This window comes from Sus scrofa, chromosome 5 (assembly GCF_054392235.1).
Source record: "Sus scrofa isolate SSC_HxYL_T2T_F1_AM1 chromosome 5, Sscrofa_HxYL_maternal_Yorkshire_Landrace_v2.0, whole genome shotgun sequence".
In the NCBI taxonomy this organism is placed as follows: Eukaryota; Metazoa; Chordata; class Mammalia; order Artiodactyla; family Suidae; genus Sus; species Sus scrofa.
The window spans coordinates 34,515,704-34,539,334 of NC_139387.1; the positions used below are offsets into that span (position 1 = coordinate 34,515,704).

The following is a 23,631-nucleotide window of genomic DNA, read 5'->3' on the forward strand; positions in this document are numbered from 1 at the left end:
TCATGCTATTTTTTTTTTTTTTTTTTTAGTGTCGCACATGAGGCATATGGAAGTTCCCAAGCTGGGGTTGAATCAGAGCTGCAGCTCCTGGCCTACGCCTCAGCCACAGCAACATAGGATCCAAGCTGAATCTGCAACCTAGGCCACAGCTCACAGCGATGCTGGATACTCATCCCACTGCAGGGTGAGGCTAGAGATCGAAACCCACATCCTCATGGATACTGGTTGGGTTCATACTGCTGAGCCACAACAGGAACTCCCTCTCCTTCATACTTAAAATTTTTTTTTTTAATTTTATGGCTATACTCACAGCATATTGAATCTGAGTTGCAGCTGCAACCTACACCACAGCTGTGGCAGCGCCAGATCCTTTAACCCACTGTGTCGGGCCAGGAATCAAACCTGCACTTCTGTTAGTGACCCAAGCCACTGCAGTCGGATTCTTAACCCATTGCACCACAGTGGGAATTCTCAGACTTTACAATTTTTAATGATATCAAACAGTAATTTAAGATAGGTATTTACTTTTTAAGTGAACAAAGGTATGTTTATGTACTTGATCATTAGACAGCTGTTTCAGACATGGAAATTTATAGCCATTCAGTGGGAATGAAACTGAGCTTTAGAAAAGAGCTTTAATAGCAAGATATTTATTTTCACAGTGTAAGAAAGGGAAAAAATGTTTATTAAGGGCATGACATTTTTTGTATCTAGCTCCCCTATTTCTCTTTCAGGAGCAGCCTTGAATCCTTCAGAGTGGAATCATCAGGGAAAAAGATTCCCAAACGTGTTATCCAAGGTAGAGTGTGTGCATCGATAATGACCCTTGAAGCGTGTTGCATGTCTAATAGCGCATAAGGAATGAAGTTATCAGGCAGAAAAATGCTGTATTTGCAGGCACCTTTTTAAAGCCAGGGAAGCTTTCTCTCATTATTCTTTATTTATTTAGGGATTCAGGAAATTGGAGGGTCATAAATGTTTGAAAAGTTAAGCGCTCTCTCTTCTCAGTGATGTATCGGAGGTGAAACTTAGAACTTTTTAAGAGTGCCTTGAGTTATGCATTTTATCTTAACTCAGCTTTTAGTTTTCCTGTTTGCATTGGTGTTTTGCATGTTACTGTTAGTTATTGTTAAAGCACATTAGCAGTGACCATTTTTACAGGACTAGAGGTCACTGAAAATTGACTGTAACAGACTATGACATTGATACTTGAGTTTTTACTATTGGTCTGGAAAGCCTAAATATATATGGCAATGAATAGTATTGAATAAAATAAAATAGCTTTGCTTTCTACTAGCTTTCTTCTAAATTAGATTCCACCCTACTGCACTCTGTAGTCCCAGGGGGAGCCTTGGATTTCTGTTGAGGTTCTATTCTTTCCAGACTTATGAAATTGAATTACTTTAATATGTATTTCTTCTCTTAGGAAATAGCCAATGTCACAGTGGCTAATGCTCCTATTCCTGAACGTAATGAAAAAGGTAAAAAAAGAAAACCAAAACAACTTTTCTTTAAATCATTCTTTCCTTTAAGTGAATTCATGAATTCCTTTAAGTAGAATTTAGAAATGTCCAATAAATATAATGACTCTTCATTAATATGCAGGTGCAGGATAAATTTTTCATAGCTATCAAAATATTCTCAATTTTGACTGACACATAGGTCTAATGGATGATATATTATTGTTATATTAAAAATTCACTGACGTGGAGTTCCCATCATGGCTCAGTGGTTAATGAACTCAACTAGCATCTATGGGGACGTGGGTTCAATCCCTGGCCTTTCTCAGTGAGTTAGGGATCCCGCATTGCTGTGGCTGTGGTGTAGGCTGGCAGCTACAGCTCCAATTGGACTCCTAGCCTGGGAACCTCCTTATGCCGTGGGTGCGGCCCTAAAAAGACAAAAAACAAAAAAAAAATTCATTGACTAATACAGAGCATAATTGTGGGCCCTCCGCTTAGGAGAATTTCATGACGTGCTATTTTTATGTGTCATAGGAAGACATTTAAAAACTGTGTTGGGTTTTATATAGTTCTAGAAATTTTCGTAGCACTTGTAGAGAAGTCTTTAGAGATGATTGTAGCACAGTGCTGAAGATTACTGTGAAAATAATTTATTTTCCACACCAGTTTTCCTATTTTATCAATAGGGAGAATAATTTAGTTCTACCTGGGAATCATTCCGATAAACTTTAATGGCTATTTAAGGCTGTCTTGCCTAATCTTCACCACAAGATCTGATGCTTCTTTGGTTCAAAAAATATTAGAAAAGTTAGATAAGGCTATGGTCCTTTAAGGTTTAGCAAGAAGGTCTAAATCAAACATTAAATGTGGAAATATAGCCTAAATCGGTCTCTGAAGGATTTAACCAGGCCTTTCCCTTTGAATTTGTATTTGATTACCTTTGAAATGTTTCCTCTCAGTCTCTGCTTTAGATGATTTTCTTTTTTTTCTTTTTCTTTTTTTTTTTTTTTTTTGAAGCTGAAGCATCTTCCTGATTTACTCTGAGAAAGTTAGCCGTTTATAGGATTCAGCTTGTGAAAAATGATTCTACCAGTCATGCTTAGAGAAGATTATTTGGTCATATTAAGATTTCTACTTCTGTCATTTCTTTTACTGGTTTTAGGTGCGTAGAGGATCAATAGCCGTCTGTTGATCTAGTGACAAAGAAACAGAATCATAGAAAATTTTCCCAACTAAGTTGTCTGGCTGGTCTCTGGAAGGGTGATAGACAATCACAGTGTTTTTGATTGAGTATCTAAAAAGCCATTTGCTCTGTGGGATAGTGGGAGCCAGGCCCAAGTAAATGTACAGACAGCACATGGTGGGCTTCAGTTTTGGTTCCTGGGGCCTTTCTTGATGCTGACTTTCCACTGGGCTCTGGTGTGTTTCTAATATGGAAGTCTTGGTTCTGTGTAATGATGATTGATTCTTAAAAAGAGAAAAGGTAACTTACCGTCTCTCTACTTTCTTTCCTAAGGAATATTGCTTAAGTCCTCCATCAGCTTTCAGAACATCATAGAAGGAACCAAAAATTTCCACCAAGACTTTTTAATCGGAGAAGGGGAAATTTTTGAGGTATACAGAGTGGAAATCCAAAACCGAACATATGCCATTAAATTATTTAAACAGGTATGGAAAGAATTACTATCACAGGATATTGATGCCATTTATTTGCTCATATTTCATATTAAAATGTGTCATTTTTCATCAACATTGAAAGGCGGTGTACTTGAAAATAAAATTTCATAAATGGAAATAAGATATATGACCTCAGGTGACTGGAGAAATGACTGAGAAATGAATGCCTGTCTTGGAGGAATGTGGACGTTAAATCCTCCCGCTCCCCAGATGTGTGGCCTGAGAAAGTCTTTTCTGAAAATCCTTGTAGACCATTGGGACTTTGCCTAATATGATCGGATTGTGCTGGTCTGCTCCAGTTTTCCTGGCTTTTTAGGCTGGGCAGTGCCCTCTCCAGGCAGCTTCACGGGCTTAGCCAGGCTGGTATTCAGTGCTGCTTTATAAGTTGTCTTCAGTCGCAGGAGAGTGGGAAAGAAGAGGCTTCAAGTAGGAGCAGCAAGGCAGCAATCCGAGCAGGAGGTTAGAACACAGCTGAGTGACTGCAGCCAGAATCCTGCAGAAAGGGTATTGGGGGTCTGACCCAGGGGTCAGGAGGAGATAGGTTTTCACCACCCCCCCCAACAACGAGCTGTTCTTCAGTGTTGGTCAGAAATTATTAAACATTTTATTAAATTTCTTCTATGGTCCGGGTGCTGAGTAAAGATGAATAGAGCATCCTCTAGGAGCTCCCAGTCTTATGGGGAAAAAAAGTAGAGAAAGGATTAAATTGAAGTGTGATAAGTACTTTAGCAGAGATTTGCCCAAAAAAGTCAGGGGAGCACATCAAAGATAGCCAGAGAGCAGTACCTCCAGCACCTGGAAGAGTGCCTGGCACAGAGTAACCACTTAATAAACATTTCTGCAATAAACAAAGGATGAAAGGAAGTGATCTTTCAGCTGGATATTTTGAAGGATAATGAGAATTCTAGCAGGCAGTGGGGAATATACTTTCTTGTTGGAAGAGAGAGCAGGTGCCAAGGCCTAGAGGTGCCAGCATGAAAGTATACATCTTACAAATAACATGTCATTTGGTGGAGTAGACCTCAGTGTGGGAGGGTGGGAATGTAGTGGCAGAAGATGATACTGGAAAGACAGGTCAAGTTCATGGATGTTTTCTAAGTAGGGGAGTGAAAGGATAGATTTGTGTTTTGAAGTGTTACTTTGATTACGGGTTGGACGATAGATTGGCATTGGCAGGGCCATTGGAGTAAAGACAGTCAAGAACCAGACTGGAGGTAGAAAGACCTGGTAGAGGAGTAGTTACAGATGTGTAGCCTAAGAAGTGGATCGGGCTGAAACCAATGTTCTCCACTTGCATAATAGTCACCCAGAAAGCTTTCTAAGAACTGAGCCCTGAAGTGTCTGGTTAGGTCAGAGTGGTAGCAGCAGGCACCCCCAGGTGGTTCAGATGTGTGGCCAGTGCAGGTAGAGCAGAGGCCAAGGAGAGGGTCCTTTGTCTAAGAGGTGAGTAGAGCAAATCTAGTTGATCTGTCAGAACTGGGGAAATTGCCGAGAAGGAGGAATCTAAGGGGGCTCCTCTTTTGCAGCTTAGATTACAGGGCCTTTTTTTAAAAAATTTGTCCTTTTCCTCAAGTTGTATTTGCCCCACCAATTCTATATAGACATCTCAAAATTCCTATAAAGATCAATGTCTAATAAAGAAATGAAACAATCTCCTGCTACAACTATTCAACAAAAAGAATGTGGTTACTCTAGAGGTAGCTAAAATTGAAGCAAGGTTCTCAGGACCAGGGTGTCCCTGGCCCCATTTATATATTCTCTTACAGTTGAGCCCTAGACCACCTTTCCAAAGGCTCTATCTGTCTACTTTCCTCTTCTCTGTACCTGCTGCCAACTCATACTCCCTCTTGGGAGTTTTCTTTCTAGGAGTCTGGTTTCAGAATGGGGTGTCTTTGCCTCTTGATCTCCGTATCTTCCCAACCCAAAGACAGTGATCATTTCCTTGATCACTTCTGGCCCCTCCAGGTTAGTTTTGGTGACCCTCCTCTGTGTAGAGCAAAATAGCACTGTCTCATCATAATGATCTCTTCCTCTTTCTCTCCCAGTGGACTGGATGGTTTTCTTTAAAGAGCTCTTATTTATTTTTGTATCACAGTGCCTTATTACAGGGCCTGGCCCACAGCAGTTAGTCAGTCAATGTTTGTGGGATGAATTAAATGAAACACATATGCTCTTTTCATGAATTTAGTTGCTATTCACTATTAGTAAAAAGACAGAAGGTAACAGAGTTACCCAAGACCAAGAGGTCGTGCAGTCACACACACACACAAACACACCAGGAAAAACGAGATAATTTAGTGAATCTTTAGCCATAGAACATTTTTTTTTTTTTTTAACGAGAAACATGGTTTTGTAACATTGGGACCTTAACTTCAGTAACCTTTCTTGAAGGGACTGAAACTGGGAAATGCACGAGCTGTGCATCCAAATCACCTGGAGATCTTTTTTTTTCTTTTTTCTTTTTTTCTATTTTTTAAAGTTTTGTTGAAGTATAGCTGATTTACAAGTTTATGATAATTTCTGCTCTGCAACAAAGTGATTCAGTTATACTACATATGCACACATCCATTCTCTTTCAGATTCTTTTCCCACATAGATTACCATAGAATATTAGGTAGAGTTCTCTGTGCTGTGTAGCACTCCATTGACCAATCATTCCATATACCTCAATGTACATATGCCAATCCCAAACCCCAGTCCATCCCTACCCCACCACCTACCCCTTTGATAACCATAAGTTTTTCAAAGTCTGTGAGTCTCTTCTACAAATTAGATCATTTATATCCTTTTTAAAGGTTTCACATTTAAGTGATATCATATGGTGTTTGTCTTTCACTGTCTGCCTAACTTCACTTAGTATGATAATCTCTAGTTCCATCCATGTTGCTGCAAATGACATTATTTCATTCATTTTTATGGCTGTAATATTCCATTGTGTACGTACCACATCTTCTTTATCCATTCATCTATTGATGGACATTTAGGTTGCTTCCATGTCTTGGGTACTGTAGGTAGTGCTGCAGTGAACACTGGGGTGCATGTATCGTTTCTTTTTTTAATAAGATTTAATGTTCATAACCCCTTAGGATATTCTTTTTTGTTAAAGCATAGTTGATTTACAATGTCTCCTCAATTTCTGTTGTGACCTAATCGCACACAGTAGGCGCCCATTGCCCATCCATTCTGAATGGATGGAACTGGAGATCTTATACTAAGTGAAGTAAATCAGAAAGAGAAAAACCATATCTCCTGGCAATCATACAGTGCATATTATGATTCAGCACGTTTGGTTAGGAACCTGAGACTCAGCGTTTCCCACCAGCTCCCAGAGAAGCTGCTGTTCCTTGTCATAGAACACACTTTGAGCAGCAAGAGTGCTAGGTTGGCATGAATACAAAAACTAACCCTTTAAGAAAACCAGGACCCGAGGGAGGGTCAGTGACAAAAAGTCACAAATAATATAAGAGATGGGCCTGAGATCCAATCCACTTGGCTCCCAGGATAGTGGATTTTTAAAATATAAGTTCTCATAATGTGATCCTTGAAAATGATTTGTTGGCCTAGTTTCTTGTTCCTAACTCCCTGGGTTCACTTGGAAAATAGCTTTCCAGGATTCCTGTTGAATTTCTCTTGCTTTATTCCTGAGGACAGAGAGCTTTAGAAACTCTGCCCTGTCTAGCAGTTTGCAAAAGGTAGAAATTTATAACTGATGGGCCCTGGGAGCACCCTTACTTTAACCCTGTCATAGTGGCAGTTAGGAATTTGAGATTCAGAGACATGCGGTGATGTAAGGTGTATAAAGTCATGGAGAACAGGGCCAGAGACACAGGGGCTCCATATAAGATTATTGAACTCATTCCTAAATCAGGCACTGGGATAGCTTCTGAAGCTTCTTTGAAGTAAGGAGTTCCTAGTTGGCCTGTTTTTTCAAAGTGAACGCAAAGGTAAACTCGAGCCAACAGTCAAATGACCCAAGTCATAAATACCAAACTATTGAAATCACTTCTGACCAGAATATAGCTATCACTACCTGGATTCTTTGAGATCAAGTGGGAAGTTTCTGAATACATAAAATATTTTTGAATTCATGTAAATATGTACAAAATGTGAGAAGTGAATATCTTATTTTTAAAAAAGGATTTTATTTTATTTTGTCTCTTTTATAGGGCCCCACTCAGGGCATATGGAAGTTTCCAGGCTAGGGGTTGAATTGGAGCTGCAGCTGCTGGCCTATGCCATCGCCCCAGTGTAGCTCATGGCAATGCCAGATTCTTAACCCACGGAGAGAGGCCAGGGATCAAACCCACGTCCTCATGGGTACTAGTCGGGTTTGTTACCACTGAGCCATGTCAGAAACTCCAAATATTTTATGTTCAGTATAGCATTCAATATCAATGTTGAATATCAACTATGGCAACCTGATACATTTCATGAAAAACTTCTAATTCTGGAGCAGTGGTTCTAAACTCTTTTGGGGTTAGTGGATTTTTGAAAGTCTGATACAAGCTAAGGGTCTTCTCCCCAGAATAATAGTCATATGCGTTTATACCAAATGCCTGTCTAGTTTCAGCAAGACTCTACCCTAGTTTAAGAATCCCAGAAATACGGAGTTTCTGTCGTGGCTCAGCAGTTAACAAACCCAGCTAGCATCCATGAGGACATGGGTTTGATCCCTGGCCTCACTCAGTGAGTTAAGGATCCAGTGTTGCTGTGAGCTGTGATGTAGGTCACAGACTCGGCTCGGATCGTGCATTGCTGTAGCTGAGGTGTAGCCCGGCAGCTACACAGCTCTGATTCGACCCCTAGCCTGGGAACCTCCATGTGCCGCGGGAGCGGCCCTAGAAAAGGCAAAAAGACAAAAAAAAAAAAAAAAAAAAAAAAAAAAGAATCCCAGAAATAGAGAAATCCTGTCCTTCATTTTTTTTCTTGTTTTTCTGTGTGATATTTAGGAAAAGAAAATGCAGTGTAAGAAACAATGGAAGAGTTTTTTATCTGAGCTTGAAGTTTTACTGCTGTGAGTATATTGCCTGGGATTTCTCCCCGTGTGCCTGGTTTTCATCTCTGTTCATCTTTGATTCTACAGCACAGAGCTTGGCATGGTTGGCATTTAATAAATGCAGGTTGGATGTTAGAACATTGGGTAAATTTCTGACATCTGCTTTACTGTATTCCTTAGAATACATTTTAAAATAGACCATTTACATAATGTACTTGAACATGTTTTAATGAGAAACTGTCACAAGGAAGTGGGTTAAATCATGTGTGACTAACACGACTGAATGTAAAGTAAATCGTCGAACGTTAGACTTGTATATATTTTGCCATTTCCCCCCCTTTCTTCAAGACATTCCAGTCAAGGAACTTTCATCAGTATAAACCTCTTCTGGAAGAGAGCTTTAGACAAAGAAATCCAGTGCTTTTGATGTGCAGATTATTTTCTGGGAATTCATTCACGAGCCTGAGAGTCCTTGGAGACAAACTAAAATGACTTCATTTTCATATATATTCATATCTGCAGCTGTGCAGCCTGCCTCGTGGAAGGCCCCTAACCCTATAGAGTTCAGTCATCACCCTTTACAAATAGAAAATGTTCTTTTCAGATGTTTTCTAAACCAATATGTGATATGGGGGGAGGGGGTATTATCCTAAATCCTCTCCTTTTATACTTAAGACCAGAAATCAAAACATTGAAGGCTAAACCTAAAAATTTACTCTATCATTTAATCAACAAAAAACTAAAATCACAATTGCAATATGAACATCTTTATATTAAAGCCTCATGTCTTTGCTTATGAAGAAATAAGTTCAAACACTTCAAAATTCCAAAAGGGTAAACCAGGAAGAGATTTTCTTCCACTGTTTTCATCTAGCCACCTAACCGATTTTCCCAAAGACCACAGAGTTATCAGTTTCTTGTATATCTTTTCAGAGTTATTTTATGTATAAGTGCATAGGTTTTTTTTTTCTTTCTCTCTTCTTATGCAAGAAATAGCATGCATACAGTGTTTACTTTGGTTATTTTAGTATTCCTTTGTGTGCCATGCTGTAAATTTTTTTGGCCACACCTGCATTGTGTGGAAATTCCCAAGCTGGGGATTGAATCTGAGCCACAGCTATAACTTACTCTTTAGCTTTGGCAACACCCAATTCTTTACCTCCCTGCTCCAGGCCAGGAATCGAACTTGCACCTCTGCAAAGACCGGAGCCACTGCAATCGGAGTGTTGTTTTTTTGTTTTTTGTTTTTTTTTTTTAGGGCTGCATGTGCACCATTTGGAAGTTCCTAAGCTAGGGATCAAATTGGAGCCACAGCAACGCCAGATTTGAGCCATGTCTACAACCTACAGCACAGCTCACTGAGTGAGGCCAGGGATTGAACCTAAATCTTTGTGGATACTAGTCGGGTTCATTACTACTGAGCCACAATGGGAACTCCTGCAGTTGGATTCTTAACCCACTGCATCACAGATGAAACTCCCCATGCTGTAATTTAGTTAACCATTTTCCTGTTAATGGATTTTTACATTTTTCATAGTCTTTTATTTTTAAAAAACATGCTGCAACAAAAAAACCTTGTATATATGTTATTTCATACCTGTTGGTGTATATCTAAGAAAGTTTCTCATCAATGAAATCACAGGGTCAAATGATTATATGTGTCACATGTTACTGAATTGTTCTCCAGTAGAAGCTCTACCTATTTATGCTTATACCAGTCATATAGGAGTGCTTGGTTCCCCATAGTCTTGCCAACATAGTATTTATTCTTTTTAATTTTTTCTGATCTGCTAAGTGGAAATGGTTTCTCGGTGTCGTTTACATTTCTTTTTCTGTGATGACTGAAACTTTTCATATATCTTAATATATATTAAAATATATTTCCTTTTCTTTGAAATATCTGTTCATGTTATTTGCCTTTTTTTAATTAGGCTGTTGGGTTTTTTCCTTAAATGGTTTGTAAGAGCATTTTATATATTAGAGAAAATTAGTCCTGTTTTTATGTTATGAGATACAAATAATTTTTTACCAGATTTTCTTGGCTTATTCTAGTTTTTGCCATGTGGAAATGGCTTTTTTTTTTTTTTAAAGCCACATCTGTGGCATATGGAAATTTCCAGGCTAGGGAATCAAATCAGAACCAAAGCTGCTGGCCTGTGCTGCAGCCGCAGCAATACCAGATCCAAGTACGCCACGACTTGTGGCAACACTGGATCCTTAAGCCACTGAGGGAGGCCAAGGATCGAACCCGCATCCTCACAGAGATTAAGTGGGGTTCTTAACCTGCTGAGCCACAGTGGGAACTCTGGAAATGGTTTTCATGTAATTGAATTTAATCTATATTTTCTTTTATAGATTCTAGGTTTTATACTGTAGTTTAAAAGTCCTTCCCCACTGAGCGGTTATAAAATAATTCTGCCATTTTTTTTTCAAGTACTTTTATGTTTCGCTTTTTACATTTATATATCTGATCCATTTGGATTTATTCTGCTGAGGGATTTATGTATTATTTTAGAGGGAATGAACAACTCAGTGATGTTGAATATTCCTGGTGTGCTGTCATTATCATTTATATTGCTAATATATTTTTAGTTTTAGGGCCTATATCAAATACTTCAAATGCATGAATTCTTTAACTCTCACAATAGTCCTGTGAGGTGAGTCCTTCTCCTGTTTCCATTTTGCAGATGAGGAAACAGGTAGAGCCTACTTTTTTTTTTTTTAAACAAGATCCAATTTATTTCCTGCGTCGTACTCAAACCTCTCTCTTCTCAGACATTTAATAATAAGTCAGTCAGAGGCAGCCTTTTGCTCTTAGAACATACTGTCTGAAGTGGGACTAGGAGAGAAGCACACATTTCAGCAAGTTAAATAATAAGACAAGCAATCAAAGGGGGCTGAGGGAGGAGGAAATGCTGATTTGGGGGGTGCGTAGCAGAGTAGGCTTCTTAGAAAAACATCTTAGCTGAGCTCTGAGGATGAGTTTTTTGGTTTAATATTAAGGGCATTGCTTAAAACATTGTATGTGTGTTTATGTTTGCAAGCACACACGTACACACACACACACACACACACACTCCCTTTACTGAGGAAGGAGAAATATTGGGACTCAGAAGGAGTATGTGTATGTGTGTGTGTGTGTGTGTGTGTATACACGTGCGTGTATTTTATAAGTAAGTTTTGCTACTGAAGAAATGAATAATAGGACTTTATATAGAGAACCATTTATTTTTTAAAAAGCAGCTTTATCTGCTTTAATATCCCCAAGCATGCCTAAAGCATAGGAAGTGTTAAACAAATAATTGTTGCATTGAGCTGAGTTCATAGTATGTGTGAATTACAGGTGTTTTATGTTTCATAGTTGTTATCTGGGTTCCACTGGTTTTCGCCGTGATGACACCTGGACTCAAGAGATAGGGATTTTAAAAAGGAACCTGAAAAATGTATGTGATACTGACATAGAATTCTGCGATTTAAAAATCAGTGATTTGTTTTTCAGCATTAAACTTTACTAGTCACATGGATTTTAGGTAGTAGGACAAGCTTTGTGAAGGCATTGGATGTCTTTTAGCTGAGTGACTGGCAGCTAGTATGTCCCTGACATAGTAGCATTTAATAAGTGGATGAATGAAAGAAGTGTTCTCTTCTGTTTTGATGATTTTAGTTACACATGTATACCCAAAGCAATAGAGTGAGTAATTTCAGTTGCTTCATCTTATGTAATAAATAAGTTGTATTGGGTTTCATGTTGATAAAAATGTATTAATATCAATTTATTTCTATGTGTTGTAAAGTTCCCAACACCCCAAATCCGAAGAACTCTTTACTTTCTTAAACTTTCTGTTTTATATTTGGATATTGGCTAGTACTTGTTAGAACACTTTAGACCAATTTGGAAGGCAAATCTGTGTCCCGTGTCTGGTGAAATTCCTTCTCCCTTGGCCAAATTTGTATTCTGCTTTATAACTATTCCTCAGCCCATCTTACCTCTCACCCAAAAAGGATGTTGTTCCTTTCCTATTTGAGTAAACAGTTTGATGGATTTTAAAATCTTTTATTTCAAGGTTTCATCATCCAAACATTCTGGAGTTGGTTGCATATTTTACGAAGAGTGAGAAGTTTTGCCTGGTTTATCCGTATATGAGGAATGGATCCCTTTTTGACAGATTACAGTGTGTAGTAAGTCACATCCATTACTCTGCCTCTGAGACCCTCTAAAGCCCTGGGGGAGCTGCTGAAACCTTCTGAGAGAACCACAGGGCCAGCCAACCGTGGGTTCCCAAGGAAGTAGAGGTCTTCTCCGTGGATTAATTTCTTAACTATTAGAAGGCTGCGTAAATACCTGAACTATTGTGTATTGTGCCACATGGTGGTCAAAAGAGTTGCTGGGTCTTTATCTTGCTGATAGATATCTCAAAGGAATTTACATCCAGATAATTTCCCAGATAATTTTGGTTGGCATAACTTTACACAAAGTACCACTTTGATGTGGTATAGATACACACAAAAGTGATATGATACAGACTACTTACAGAGAAGGAGGTTGAATAAATGCCATGGTTTCTCTTGTGATGTTTCTGAAAGATAAATTTAAAAATGGATTCCAGATTGGTTAAATTTCAGCCAAGTTGAGAATAAAAATTGATTGTTCTCAATTACCCACACTGTCATGCCACAAGTCATTTAAAATCTTATTTAAGGACTTAAACGTAGTTATCTTATTAGCCATGTTTCAATTATGCTAACATTCAAATTATTATTTTCATTAAATGTTGGTTCCCCTACTTCTCCCCACCTCATCTTCAGCGTTAATTCTGGCAATATTTCTCCGTACTGAGTACAATTGTGGTTTTTACTCAGAAAATACAACCAAACCAACTAGTTTCGTCTTTTCAGGATAACACAGCCCCACTGTCTTGGCACGTCCGCATCAGTGTATTAATAGGAACAGCCAAAGCCATTCAGTACTTGCACAGCAGGGAACCATGCTCCGTCATCTGTGGCAGTGTATCAAGGTAAATGGTCCCAGAGCTGTAGCTTCCCCCTGATCCCTCTGTCCCTTGCATCATCACAGGTGAGTCAGACTTCACCCTGTTTTCTGTCTGTAGTTGCCCTGGTATGTGTGTGTGTGTGTGTGTTAAGAATTCTCGGAGTTCCCGTCGTGGCTCAGTGGTTAACGAATCCGACTAGGAACCATGAGGTTGTGGGTTCGATCCCTGGTCTTGCTCAGTGGGTTAATGATCCGGCGTTGCCGTGAGCTGTGGTGTAGGTTGCAGACGTGGCTCGGATCCTGCGTTGCTGTGGCTCTGGCGTAGGCCAGCAGCTGTAGCTTCAATTAGACCCCTAGCCTGGGAACCTCCATATGCCGTGGGAGCAGCCCAAAGAAATAGCAAAAAGACCAAAAAAAAAAAAAAAAACCAACAAAACAACAACAAAAATAAATCTTTAAAAAAAAAAAAAAAGAATTCTCGTTGAAGCATTTAAAATCTCACCTTTTTCACGAAAATGCGCCTACTGCATTTTACAGCTCCATTTATATTGCCAGTGGGAAAGTTGGTATTATCTCTGGGAATTATTAATGAATAAGACAGTTTTGTGTGTTTTATTAAGTATACATCATAGCCAAGTGAAAGGAACTCATCTCACTTAAAACAAAAAAAAAAACAAAACAAAACCCCGAAGTCTAAGGAAAAATTAATTGGCTTATATGGGGAATTCCTCACAAGATAACGTAGTAACCAGCAATTGAAGTTCTCTGTCCTTAAAAAGATGAAAGACAAAAATAAAATATAAAAAGAGAAAAATAAAGTAAGAGTTCCCTTCATGGCCCAGCAGTTAACGAACCCTACTAGCATCCATGAGGACGTGGGTTCGATCCCTGGCCTCTCTCAGTGGATTAAGGATCCTGCGTTGTGATGAGCTGTGGTGTAGGTCACAGACACGGCTCGAATCCCCAGTTGCTGTGGCTCTGGCTTAGGCTGGTGGCCACAGCTCTGATTGGACGCCTAGCCTGGGAACCTCCATATGCTGTGGGTGTGGCCCTAAAAAGACAAAAATAAAGTAAATTCTCTGTCCCTGAGTCTCTAGTGTCTTGCAATTACCACTGAGCCTACTGGCTCCTAGCTTTATGTATTCACTGGTCACAAGCGAAGCAGCCATTCAGTGTTCATTTTGGAAACATGAAAAATTAGAAGCAACATCTTCCGTCTTTTTTTCTTCAGCAGACATAAAGAATCATTCAGACAGAGCGGATACCCTGTAGCAAACTCCCCCTATGAATTTTCCTATGTGCCCTTCATCATGAACCAGTCCCAAGATAGCTAAATGCACCTTTGCTGAATAACAGGGGAGACTGAATTTAAAAGGCTCTGCCTTTCTGAACCATTACCTGGTATCTGGGAAAAGGCTTTTAGTGTGCTTTCTAGTTGGGCAGAAGAGGAACTGATTCCTTATTTACTTCTTTGTTTTTCTGGTGGATTGAACTTCATATAAAATGACTCCAGATTTTACTTTGTCTTGGGAGGCTGGGGGAGGGGGTAACAAGCCATAGGTATCTGCTTCTGCCGCAGTGTGATAATTCATCAACTATCAGTGGCCTATAGAATCAGCATAAAATTGGTTCACCCTCATGGGACCTGGGTCAAAGATGGACAGTGAAAGTCTCAGGTGTCAGTGGAATCAACCATTGGGGTAGGATCCAAAGGGCTGAGGTGGCCACCCCTAGCCTAAAACAATCCCTCTTCCATCCAGCTTGCAGTCAGCTCAGCATAGTAGGTGCACAAATATATGTTCTGGGTAAATAAATAAGCATGTGGAATTTTGCCGTACATAGTCTTCCTTTGGTTTAAACTTAAAAGTGAAAATGAGCTTATTTTTAATCTTAAGACATAATCCATTAATTTAAAAAAATTTCCTGTTGTGTGACTGACTCATCACATCCTTTCCTGAAAGCAGAGCTTGTTAGGAAATGGAGGTGAGAAGGGAGCCAGTGTGGAGATGAGGACAGGGAAGGCCACCGACTGGAACAACAGGAACTTGAGGGTGGAGGACACCCATCAGGCTCTCAGCAGCTAAGGTTGGGCAGGGACATCTGGATACGCCCCTCCAGCATCTCCCTCCTGTTTGTAGGTTAGAGCACAGGCTGTCACCTCGCTTTCTGCTTTCTCTGGATTGGCTAGTGACTTCAAGCAGGTCAGGTTCCCAGAAAATAGGTGGAGAGGCAGATTTGCCTGCAGGGGGATTATTTTGAAAGTGCTCTCAGGAATAACAAAAGTAAGGCAGGGAGGAGGAAGGCCAAACTGGGTAGTTGGGGAAGCTGAGCCAGAAAGTTATAATAGAGGCCTCAGCAAGTGCCTTGGGACAGTCTGCTAAAGCTGGGATGGCCCTTCAGAGCTGTCCCCAAATAAGGCAGCACGCTTGGGTTTTTGACCCCTGTATCCAGCCAGCCCTGAATGGGGCTGTAACAGGATGAGGCAGCTCTCATGCTGGGGCCTAGCTGGGAACCATCAGCAGCCACCTCTCCCTGTTGGGGAATGAGTGCCTCCGTAGACCCCGGAGGAGGGATCAGGCCGCACCACCATGGCCTCCACAGTTACGGAGGATGAGTTGACTGGACTGGCTGGTACTCTGCAAAATGTGACCAAATGACTTTCTTTTTCATACACTTTTCTCCCAACCTTCTTGTCATCCTTTCCTCTTATTAGTATCAACAGTTGTCAGAGAGTTCTGGTTTAGGAAGCTGACTTTCCACTTAACATGGGATTCTGAGCAAATTGCTCTACATCTCCAAGCCTCAGTTTTTTCTTCTGCAAAATGCTAATAAAAGAATAATAGTTTCTGTCTCATAGGGTTAAATGGCTAGAAAGTATATGTGGTGCTTGGCAAAGAGATGCACCTACTGAATGGTAGCCCCTGTTAGAATGGTCAAGGAGTAATAGGAGGAGCAGAGGCTAAGAGATGTGATGGCCAATCAGCCCTTTTACTGATCACTTTTATTTATTGTGGTAGTCCATTTGGGCTGCTATAACAAATTCTATAAATTGAGTGGCTTATAAACAACACCCTTTTTTTTTTTTTCTCATAGTTCTGGAGGCTGGAAAGTTCAAGATCCTGGCACTGGCCAATTCTGTGTCCAGTGAGAGCTCACTTTCTGGTTCACAGATGGCTGCCTTTTTTCTGGTGGAAGGTGTGAGGAGTCTCTCTGGAATATTTTTTTAAGTAAGGGCACTGATGCCATTCATTACAGGAAGCCCTTGTGGCCTAATCACCTCCCAAAGGTTCCACTTCCTAATACCATCATTAGTGGTTAGGATTTCAACGTATGGGTTTGGGGAGGACACAAACATTCAGTCCATAGCATCTGTCATCGGCTCACTCCATCATTCATTTACTGTGTATGAAAGTAGACCCAGAAACTAAGCTCTATGTTAATAAAAATTACTTCTATGTCAGCATGTTTATTGAACATCTTGAAAATTACATTCATTTTAGTTTACAGATATGTGTGGAATGTCTCTTGTGTGCAGAGCATTGTCTTAGGCCATGATAGAGGAAGACATTGATGATCATGGTCTTGACCTTGAAGATTCAACCTGGTGGTCAGACAGATAACACAGAAAATACATAGTGCACTACTGACCGTTTAGCTCAATGTGTAGTTGGTCTGAGACGACTCCTTCTAATTAGGTAGTTCTAATCCAAGTCTTTGAAGAGATGGATTGGTTGAAAGCAGGGAGGAGCATAGTCCTGGCAGAGGCAGTAATTTGTTCATGGGAACAAATAAAGAATTGCCAGGTGTTTAATGGAAGCAAGATGGGTTGGTTGATTGCAGAGGAAAGGATGAGGATGGAGAATAAGGAAAGATAAGACTGGAGAAAAAAGTAAAGCAAACGTTGGGTAGGGGATTGGATGGAGCCTTGAACACTTACCTGGCTGAGGATCTGGGTTTAATAAGCTAGGCTCTTGTGAGGGACTCCGAAGACTCTTTTCTCTTGGGTACAAGTGGAAACGGAAAAGTTCTGGAGTCTTCTAGGTGGTTGCACAAGTTAAAAGGCTATTTCTCCCAGGCCAGCAACCTAGGTACTTGTCTGGCTGTGCTGAGCTATGTAATTACTTAAACAACATTGTTAGAAGGCCCCACAGGTTAATATAGACACAGAATACCCACAGAGGTTGAATCAGAGAAAGGGAGAATTTCATGGAAGATGCAGGGTTTGAATGGGAAATGCAGCTAGCAACGTATTTTATGTTTTTGCTGATTGTTGCTTTTCTGGGTTTTCCAAAGCATTTGAGGACACAAACATAACCAGGTGTGTGGTGTGGTGTGGAATACTGGGGCTGTGGGTGTTGATTTGGCAGTCGTGGTTTCACAGTGGCTCATCAGGGTGTCCCTGTCTGTTCCAGAGCACATTAGCCCCCTCCACCGCCACTGAACTGAACTCCCAGCCTCTCTGTGGAGCCTGCCAGCAGAGATGTTAATTAGTGCCAACTAAAACAGTAGACTTTCCCCCTTTCCTTTGGTCATGTGCACACCTGTTCTCTAGAAACTGGAATGAGACCAACTCATTTCATTCAGGGCATTACACATCTGTCAGATGGTAATGACATTCAGTCCTCAGCAGTCTTGGTCAAACAAGAATTGGCTGACCTAGAATACCCTCCTGAATCTCTTTTAAATGAATCCTTTACTTCACGGTAAACTTGAGCCTCTCTGATTCCTGGTCCCTCTGTGTATAGCCTAGTGCTTTCAGGAAGGTCTGAAATCCCTATTCTCCAGCCTTTGTAGTATTTTCTAATTCATGCAAGGAAAGGCAGTCTCTAGGAGAGATGTCATTTTATTACATAGCCCCAATAATGAGTTAAAAAAGGACATCTAAAATGTGTTAAATGGTGACCTTTTCTGTGGGTAAGTCATGGCTCTTTTTGTTGAAGTGAGAAATGGAAATTATTGTTACTTTTATTTTCTCTTCTGCATTTGGACCTCAGACTGATGAATCACAGAAGAGTTTATCATACATCATTTGATATTGTTAATCAATATCATACATATATTAATACATAATTGGCATTATTTTAAGCAAGGTTTTTAATAGTGTGAAATAATGTGGAATAATATACATAAAGTGACAGTAAGTGAAAAATAGTCAAATTGAAATAAATAGTACACTTTTATTATTAGTTATTCTACAAATAACTTTGTAGAAGTTCATGAATTTAAGAAAAAAGATTAAAAGTGAAACATACCGAAATATAAATAAGACTCTAATTAGATGGAGAGACTATGGCTTTTCATTTAATGGCTTGTTTTTTACTTCTACTTGATGTTAAATTCTTATTTAAGGATTATGTCTACTCTTATAATAAAAATAAAATATATCAGAGAAGACAGCATCAGACCTTTCTATCTCAAACCAGGGAATCAGAAATTCCAAGGAGCCTCTAGTTACTGAGTGAGAGCTCAAAGTTTCAGTCATTCTGTGATTAGTTCTATCTGCTGCGAAGCTTGGTGATCTCACTCCTTTGTGTGTTTTAAGTGGTTTAAGAAATGAAGATTGTAAGGTCATTCTTCAGCAGCTTGGTGCCCAAAGTCTGAGCAAAGTGAAATGGAATCACTGGGAATGCCATGGAAAGAATGCAGGAAGGCTGGGTTCAAGCCCAGGTCCTGCCTCACACTCTCAGGCCATAGTTTTCTCACTTGGACATCAGAGCCAACCAGGATAATCTCAGTTTGGACCTCTTCGTGTTCTCAACTTCTATGCTGTTGCACCTGCCTGTTGTGCTGGGCACTATACTCCCAAATCTAGGGCTTGTGGCAGAATGGTGTGACCCCACATTTAAATCTTGGCCAAGTGTTTCCCTGATCAGCTTTGGCGTGAGGTTGAACTCACCTGTTTCCAGAGGCACCTTAAGGTACCTGCTCCCCCTGGAGCAGGTTAGGCAAAGTCCTGACATTGACATACCTGTTTTCCAGAAATACCCCCTCCCCAGTCTTTTCTCCATTCTCCCCCTTTTCCAGCCACCACCCCAGTTGCTCTCATTGCTGCCCCCATCTCTTGTCACTGGTTAAGGGTGTGGCCTTTGGGGGTTGGGGGTCTCAGATCTCAGGACAAATGCCAGCTTTACTATATTCCAGCAGTCTGATCTTGGGTAGTCTCCTTATCTGGAACTGGCCCAATAAGGAGCTGCTGGAACTAGAGCCACTGCACTTCTTTCCAGGGTTGTAAGCATGAAATGAGATCCTCTCTGTAAAGCGCAGCCCACAGTTTGGTGATGAGTGTGGCTCCTCCTACCTAGTGGAGACTCTGGTGTCTCATCCCACCTGTCCTTGGACCCTGGCACAGCGCATCATTAGAGCTCTCTTTGGGTGCTAACTATTCTGATTATTAGAACTTCCTCTATATTGAGCTTAAATTCTTCCACATTTATTAATATTAATCTGTTAATAGAATATTAATTTTTAAATTTAATTTACTAATTGATGTTCATATAGTAAATTCATCTGTCCTGAGCTGTAGTAGAATTTCCTTTATATTTAGCTAAAGTCTGTCTTCCTGTGACTACCCATTAGCTGTAATTTTGGCCCTAGAATTATGTATATCTAGCTAAGGAGAAGAAGAGATAAAGTTCACTTCATTTTTCCCTTGTAATCAACAGTTTCTTAATCTTGTATGAGTAGCTGAATAAAAAGATTTCATAGTTTCTTCCAGTTAATCAGAGTAAATCAAAAGAGCACTGAACAGGGAAAGAGGAGGGCTAGGCTTTGGTGTAAGCTATTTTGCATAGAACAGGCCATTTCAGCCAGCTGGGCCTCATTTACCTCATCTGAAAAAAAAGCAGTTATACTGTAGCAGCATTGACAAATCAGTTCGTCTCACATTCCGGCTTTGCTTGGTTGGTAATGACTTCCCCTGGGCATTGGTAAAAGGGAGTCTGGGGTGGGTACGTTCTGAACTCAACTAGTGATGTCTGCCAAGAATATGGGACGGGTTTTTGGCAACACTTGGGCCACATATTTGCCATAAGCTTAGTGGTCTAAGGCTACTTCCAGTTACATATTCTCTTCATTTACAAACTGATTATATCATCAGGTGTTTACTTAGTATCTTCCACGGGTTCAGCCTTACCCTTACCTAGACAACATAACCTGGTCTCTGAGGAAGTGCCGTGTGGTATAGTACAGGCTGGAGAAAGGAGGACCACTGAAATTCAGATCAGGGGAGGGAACACTTTATAGAGGAAGTAAATAAAGATGCATGGAAGATTTGGATAAAAATAAGTGGGAAGGGAGTGCTTTGCAGGTAAGGGGAACAGCATAAAGAAAAGCCCCAAACAGCAATAAGCACACACTATCATGACCGCGTTGGTAAGTGTTAACATAGTCAGGCTAGCTGCTAGGCTGCAGACGTATTTGGGAGCTCGGTGAAAGCCAGGGCACTTCAGACTTGACATAGCAGCCCTCTGAGGAACTTAACGATTTCTCCCAGCACCCCGAGTTTATGCATCATTGCCCTTACCATTGGTTTGACAGAGGAGAAAGCTGAGGCTTACAGAGGTTGGTAACTTGCCGCAGTCACCTGTCTGTAGATGGAGGCGAGGGGGTGGGGTTCCATGCTTGTGTGGTCCAGCAGTCATGCTCTTTCTAGGTAATTAAAGCCTTCCTAGCCAGGACTCCTGGGAGCATGTTGGCTTCAGCAGAGACAGGGAAATGGGGCAGGAGAGAAGAACATAATTAGTACGTGCAAATTTGGAAGTGTTGATGTTGGAGGCCTAGTGAAAAGGGCAGCAGGCGGCCAGCTTTGCGGGGGAGGTTAGGCCTGCTGGGCCGCATTCAGAATCTTCGCCTTTTTCAAGAAGAGAGTAAATGGTCTTCTAAGGAAGACACTGTCAAGGACACAGCTGCAGGACACCCAAGAAGGAAGCCAAGCACACATTTCAAAGGTATTTTCAAGAAGTCTTTTGGTTGAGTTTACCCAGAAATGTCTTAGTAATTTGAACTCTTCAAAGAGAATGTTATAAAAACAAAATTCATTTCCAGATGGTGGAATTTGAGCAGGAAAAGGACTTAAAGAGAAGAATCTTGAAGAGTTGAAGTTTCTGTTCTTGGCAAAGACCCTCATATTTTTATTGCGGGAAGGAAGATGTTTTTAAATTACAGAATCCCATAAAAGCATCTGAAAGCAGTAAACCTTCATGTTATTTCCATCGTATCCCTCGGCGAGCTTAATTGTTTTCACATTTATGAACGATTTTAAATTGAAATGCATTTTATTCCCAGCATTTTTCATCCCAGACCTTCATTCTTGTTCATGTTGCCAAAGCGAGGAGATAATCTTGGGGAACATTTCTAACATTTCCTATATCATGCTCTCTTGCAGTATGGCTGTTTGTCTCCTGCCAAGTGAAACAGTCTTTCATACAAGGGAAGTGGTCTAGGAAAGAAAGGAAGAAGCCATTTGCTTACAGAATGAATTTTTTAGAAGTTCCTGTCATGGTTCAGCAGTTAACAAACCCGACTAGTTATCTATGAGGATGCGGGTTCGATCCCTGGCCCCACTCAGTGGGTTAAAGATCTGGTGTTGCGGTGAGCTCTGGTGTAGGTCACAGATGAGGATCGGATCCTGCATGGCTATGGCATAGGCTGGCCCCTAGAGCTCCAATTTGAGCCGTAGCCTGGGAACTTCCATATGCAGCCCTAAAAAGACAAAAAAAAAAAAAAAAAAAAAAAAAGACTTTTTTTAAAAATGGAAATTGATCAGAGCCTATGGTGATAGTAAGTGCATGGAGAATTTCCTTTGTGAGGGACTAGAAAGACTGAGTGGTTGGGAAGGAGGGTCAGGAGCCACAGTTGGGTTCCTTCCTGTGACTGTGCCACCCTAGCCCATAGCCTAAGCTCCTCCTTACCCCCAGTCCAAGTGTATGTGACAAGGCCACTGGGCTCCAGCTCAGTGTTTAGCAGGGACAGAAAGGCTGCAGGAAATGCAAATGTTTGTTTGACTGATGGTTGAATTAACCAGTTTCCTCCCTCTCTGTCTCTCCTCTCCATCAAAAAACTACTTTTGTTTCTAAGAAGCCTTTTTTTTTTTTTTGCTTTCTTTGCTGCACTTGCAGCAAAGTTCCCGGATCAGGAATGGAGCTTGAGCCACAGTGATGTCAAGTGGCAATACTGAATCTTTAACCACTAGGCCACCAGAGAACTCCTCAGAAACATTTTAGATACAGCAATTCTTTTTCCTCAGATTTTCCTATTTTCCCTCAATGCCTGCCTTCTAAAATATCCAAATATGTTCATTTTTTTTCCTCAGGGATACCAAAACAAATACTACGTAAATTTAAATCTCTCCTGTTAATTTTATTTACCACTACTGTCTCTAAGCTCCAATATTCATTTATTTATATACAAGGATGCATACATGCATGCACACATACATACCAAACAAGGTGTATGTTTTTTTCTCCACAGCCTTAAAATATCTGAAAATATTGGTTTAGTCAGGTTCTTCCAGAACTTCTCTGGATCTGTTTTGAAGCACAGCCGTTATCCCAAGGGTCCTCAGATCTCCAGGCTTATCCTGCAACCCCCTGTACCTTTGTTACATCAGATTGGTGTCCTTGAACTTCTAGAAACATTCAGTCACCTTCTCTGGGGTTTTAAGGTAAGGTGGTGTCGGATGGACAGGGGGCCTACAGCCGTCAAAGCATATTTCGAGGCTCTCCTTGTGTGTAAGGTACTCTGCTTATGTTTTCTCATTTACTCCTGTACCACCCCTGTGAAGTAAGCATTATCAAATCTTTTTACCTTTTTCTTTTTATGATTGCAACTTTGGCTGTGGAAGTTCCTGGGGCTGGAGGTCAAATCAGAGCTTCAGCTGCCAGCCTGCGCCACGGCCATAACAACCAACACCAGATCTGAGCTGCATCTGCCACCTGCACCACAACTTGTGGCCATGCTGGATCCTTAACCCACTAAGCAGGACTGGGGATTGAACCTGCATCCTCATGGACGCTGCATCCAGTTCTTAACCTGCTGAGCCACAACAGGAATTCCACATTATCAGATCTTTTTTACCTGCAAGGAAACTATGCTTAGGGAAATTATGCTAGTTTGGCCAGAGATGAAATTCCACATTTGAATGAGGAATACCCCTTGTCGACTGGGCCTTTACTCAGAAAGCTTAAGATCATAAGGTACCAGGAAAGCAAAAACAAACTATAATGCTGTCTCTAAGTTCTGCCTAGGTCCAATGGGAAAGGAGAAAGCTCTGTAACCCAAGAGGTGAATAAAGGGTTTCAGCTTCGTCCCATTTTAGGCTGGATACACTGCATGCTGAAATGGGGGAGAATGGGTATGCCTTTCTTCAGTTACCTGCAGGTTCCCAGAGAAATTCTTGCCTCCTCTGGTGAGGGGAAGCAAGATATCTGGTAAAGGGTGTCTTAGTGCTCCAACAGCAGTGTCTGTCATGGAGAGCCCAGTTGGGTGCTCTTTGTCTCCGAGGCCAG

At 40.7% G+C, this 23,631-nt stretch overlaps 1 protein-coding gene across 7 annotated transcripts in view; it reads left to right on the top strand.

Moving 5' to 3' along the window:
* The window catches only part of IRAK3 (interleukin 1 receptor associated kinase 3), a 121,027-nt gene that overhangs the window by 32,602 nt on the left and 64,794 nt on the right, over window positions 1-23,631 (top strand). For 6 of the 7 annotated variants that reach the window (XR_014803526.1, XR_014803525.1, XR_014803523.1 and 3 more), the window contains exons 3-8: window positions 735-799; window positions 1,427-1,481; window positions 2,980-3,131; window positions 8,090-8,154; window positions 12,201-12,315; window positions 13,033-13,151. Coding sequence is in view for 2 of the 7 variants with exons in the window: in XM_021091960.2 (XP_020947619.2) it covers window positions 735-799; window positions 1,427-1,481; window positions 2,980-3,131; window positions 8,090-8,154; window positions 12,201-12,315; window positions 13,033-13,151 (571 nt within the window). In the remaining 5 variants the exon portion in view is untranslated. Of the gene's footprint in view, window positions 1-734; window positions 800-1,426; window positions 1,482-2,979; window positions 3,132-8,089; window positions 8,155-12,200; window positions 12,316-13,032; window positions 13,152-16,219; window positions 18,276-23,631 lie in introns of those variants that run through there. The other variant, XM_084956300.1, reaches the window with a different exon arrangement.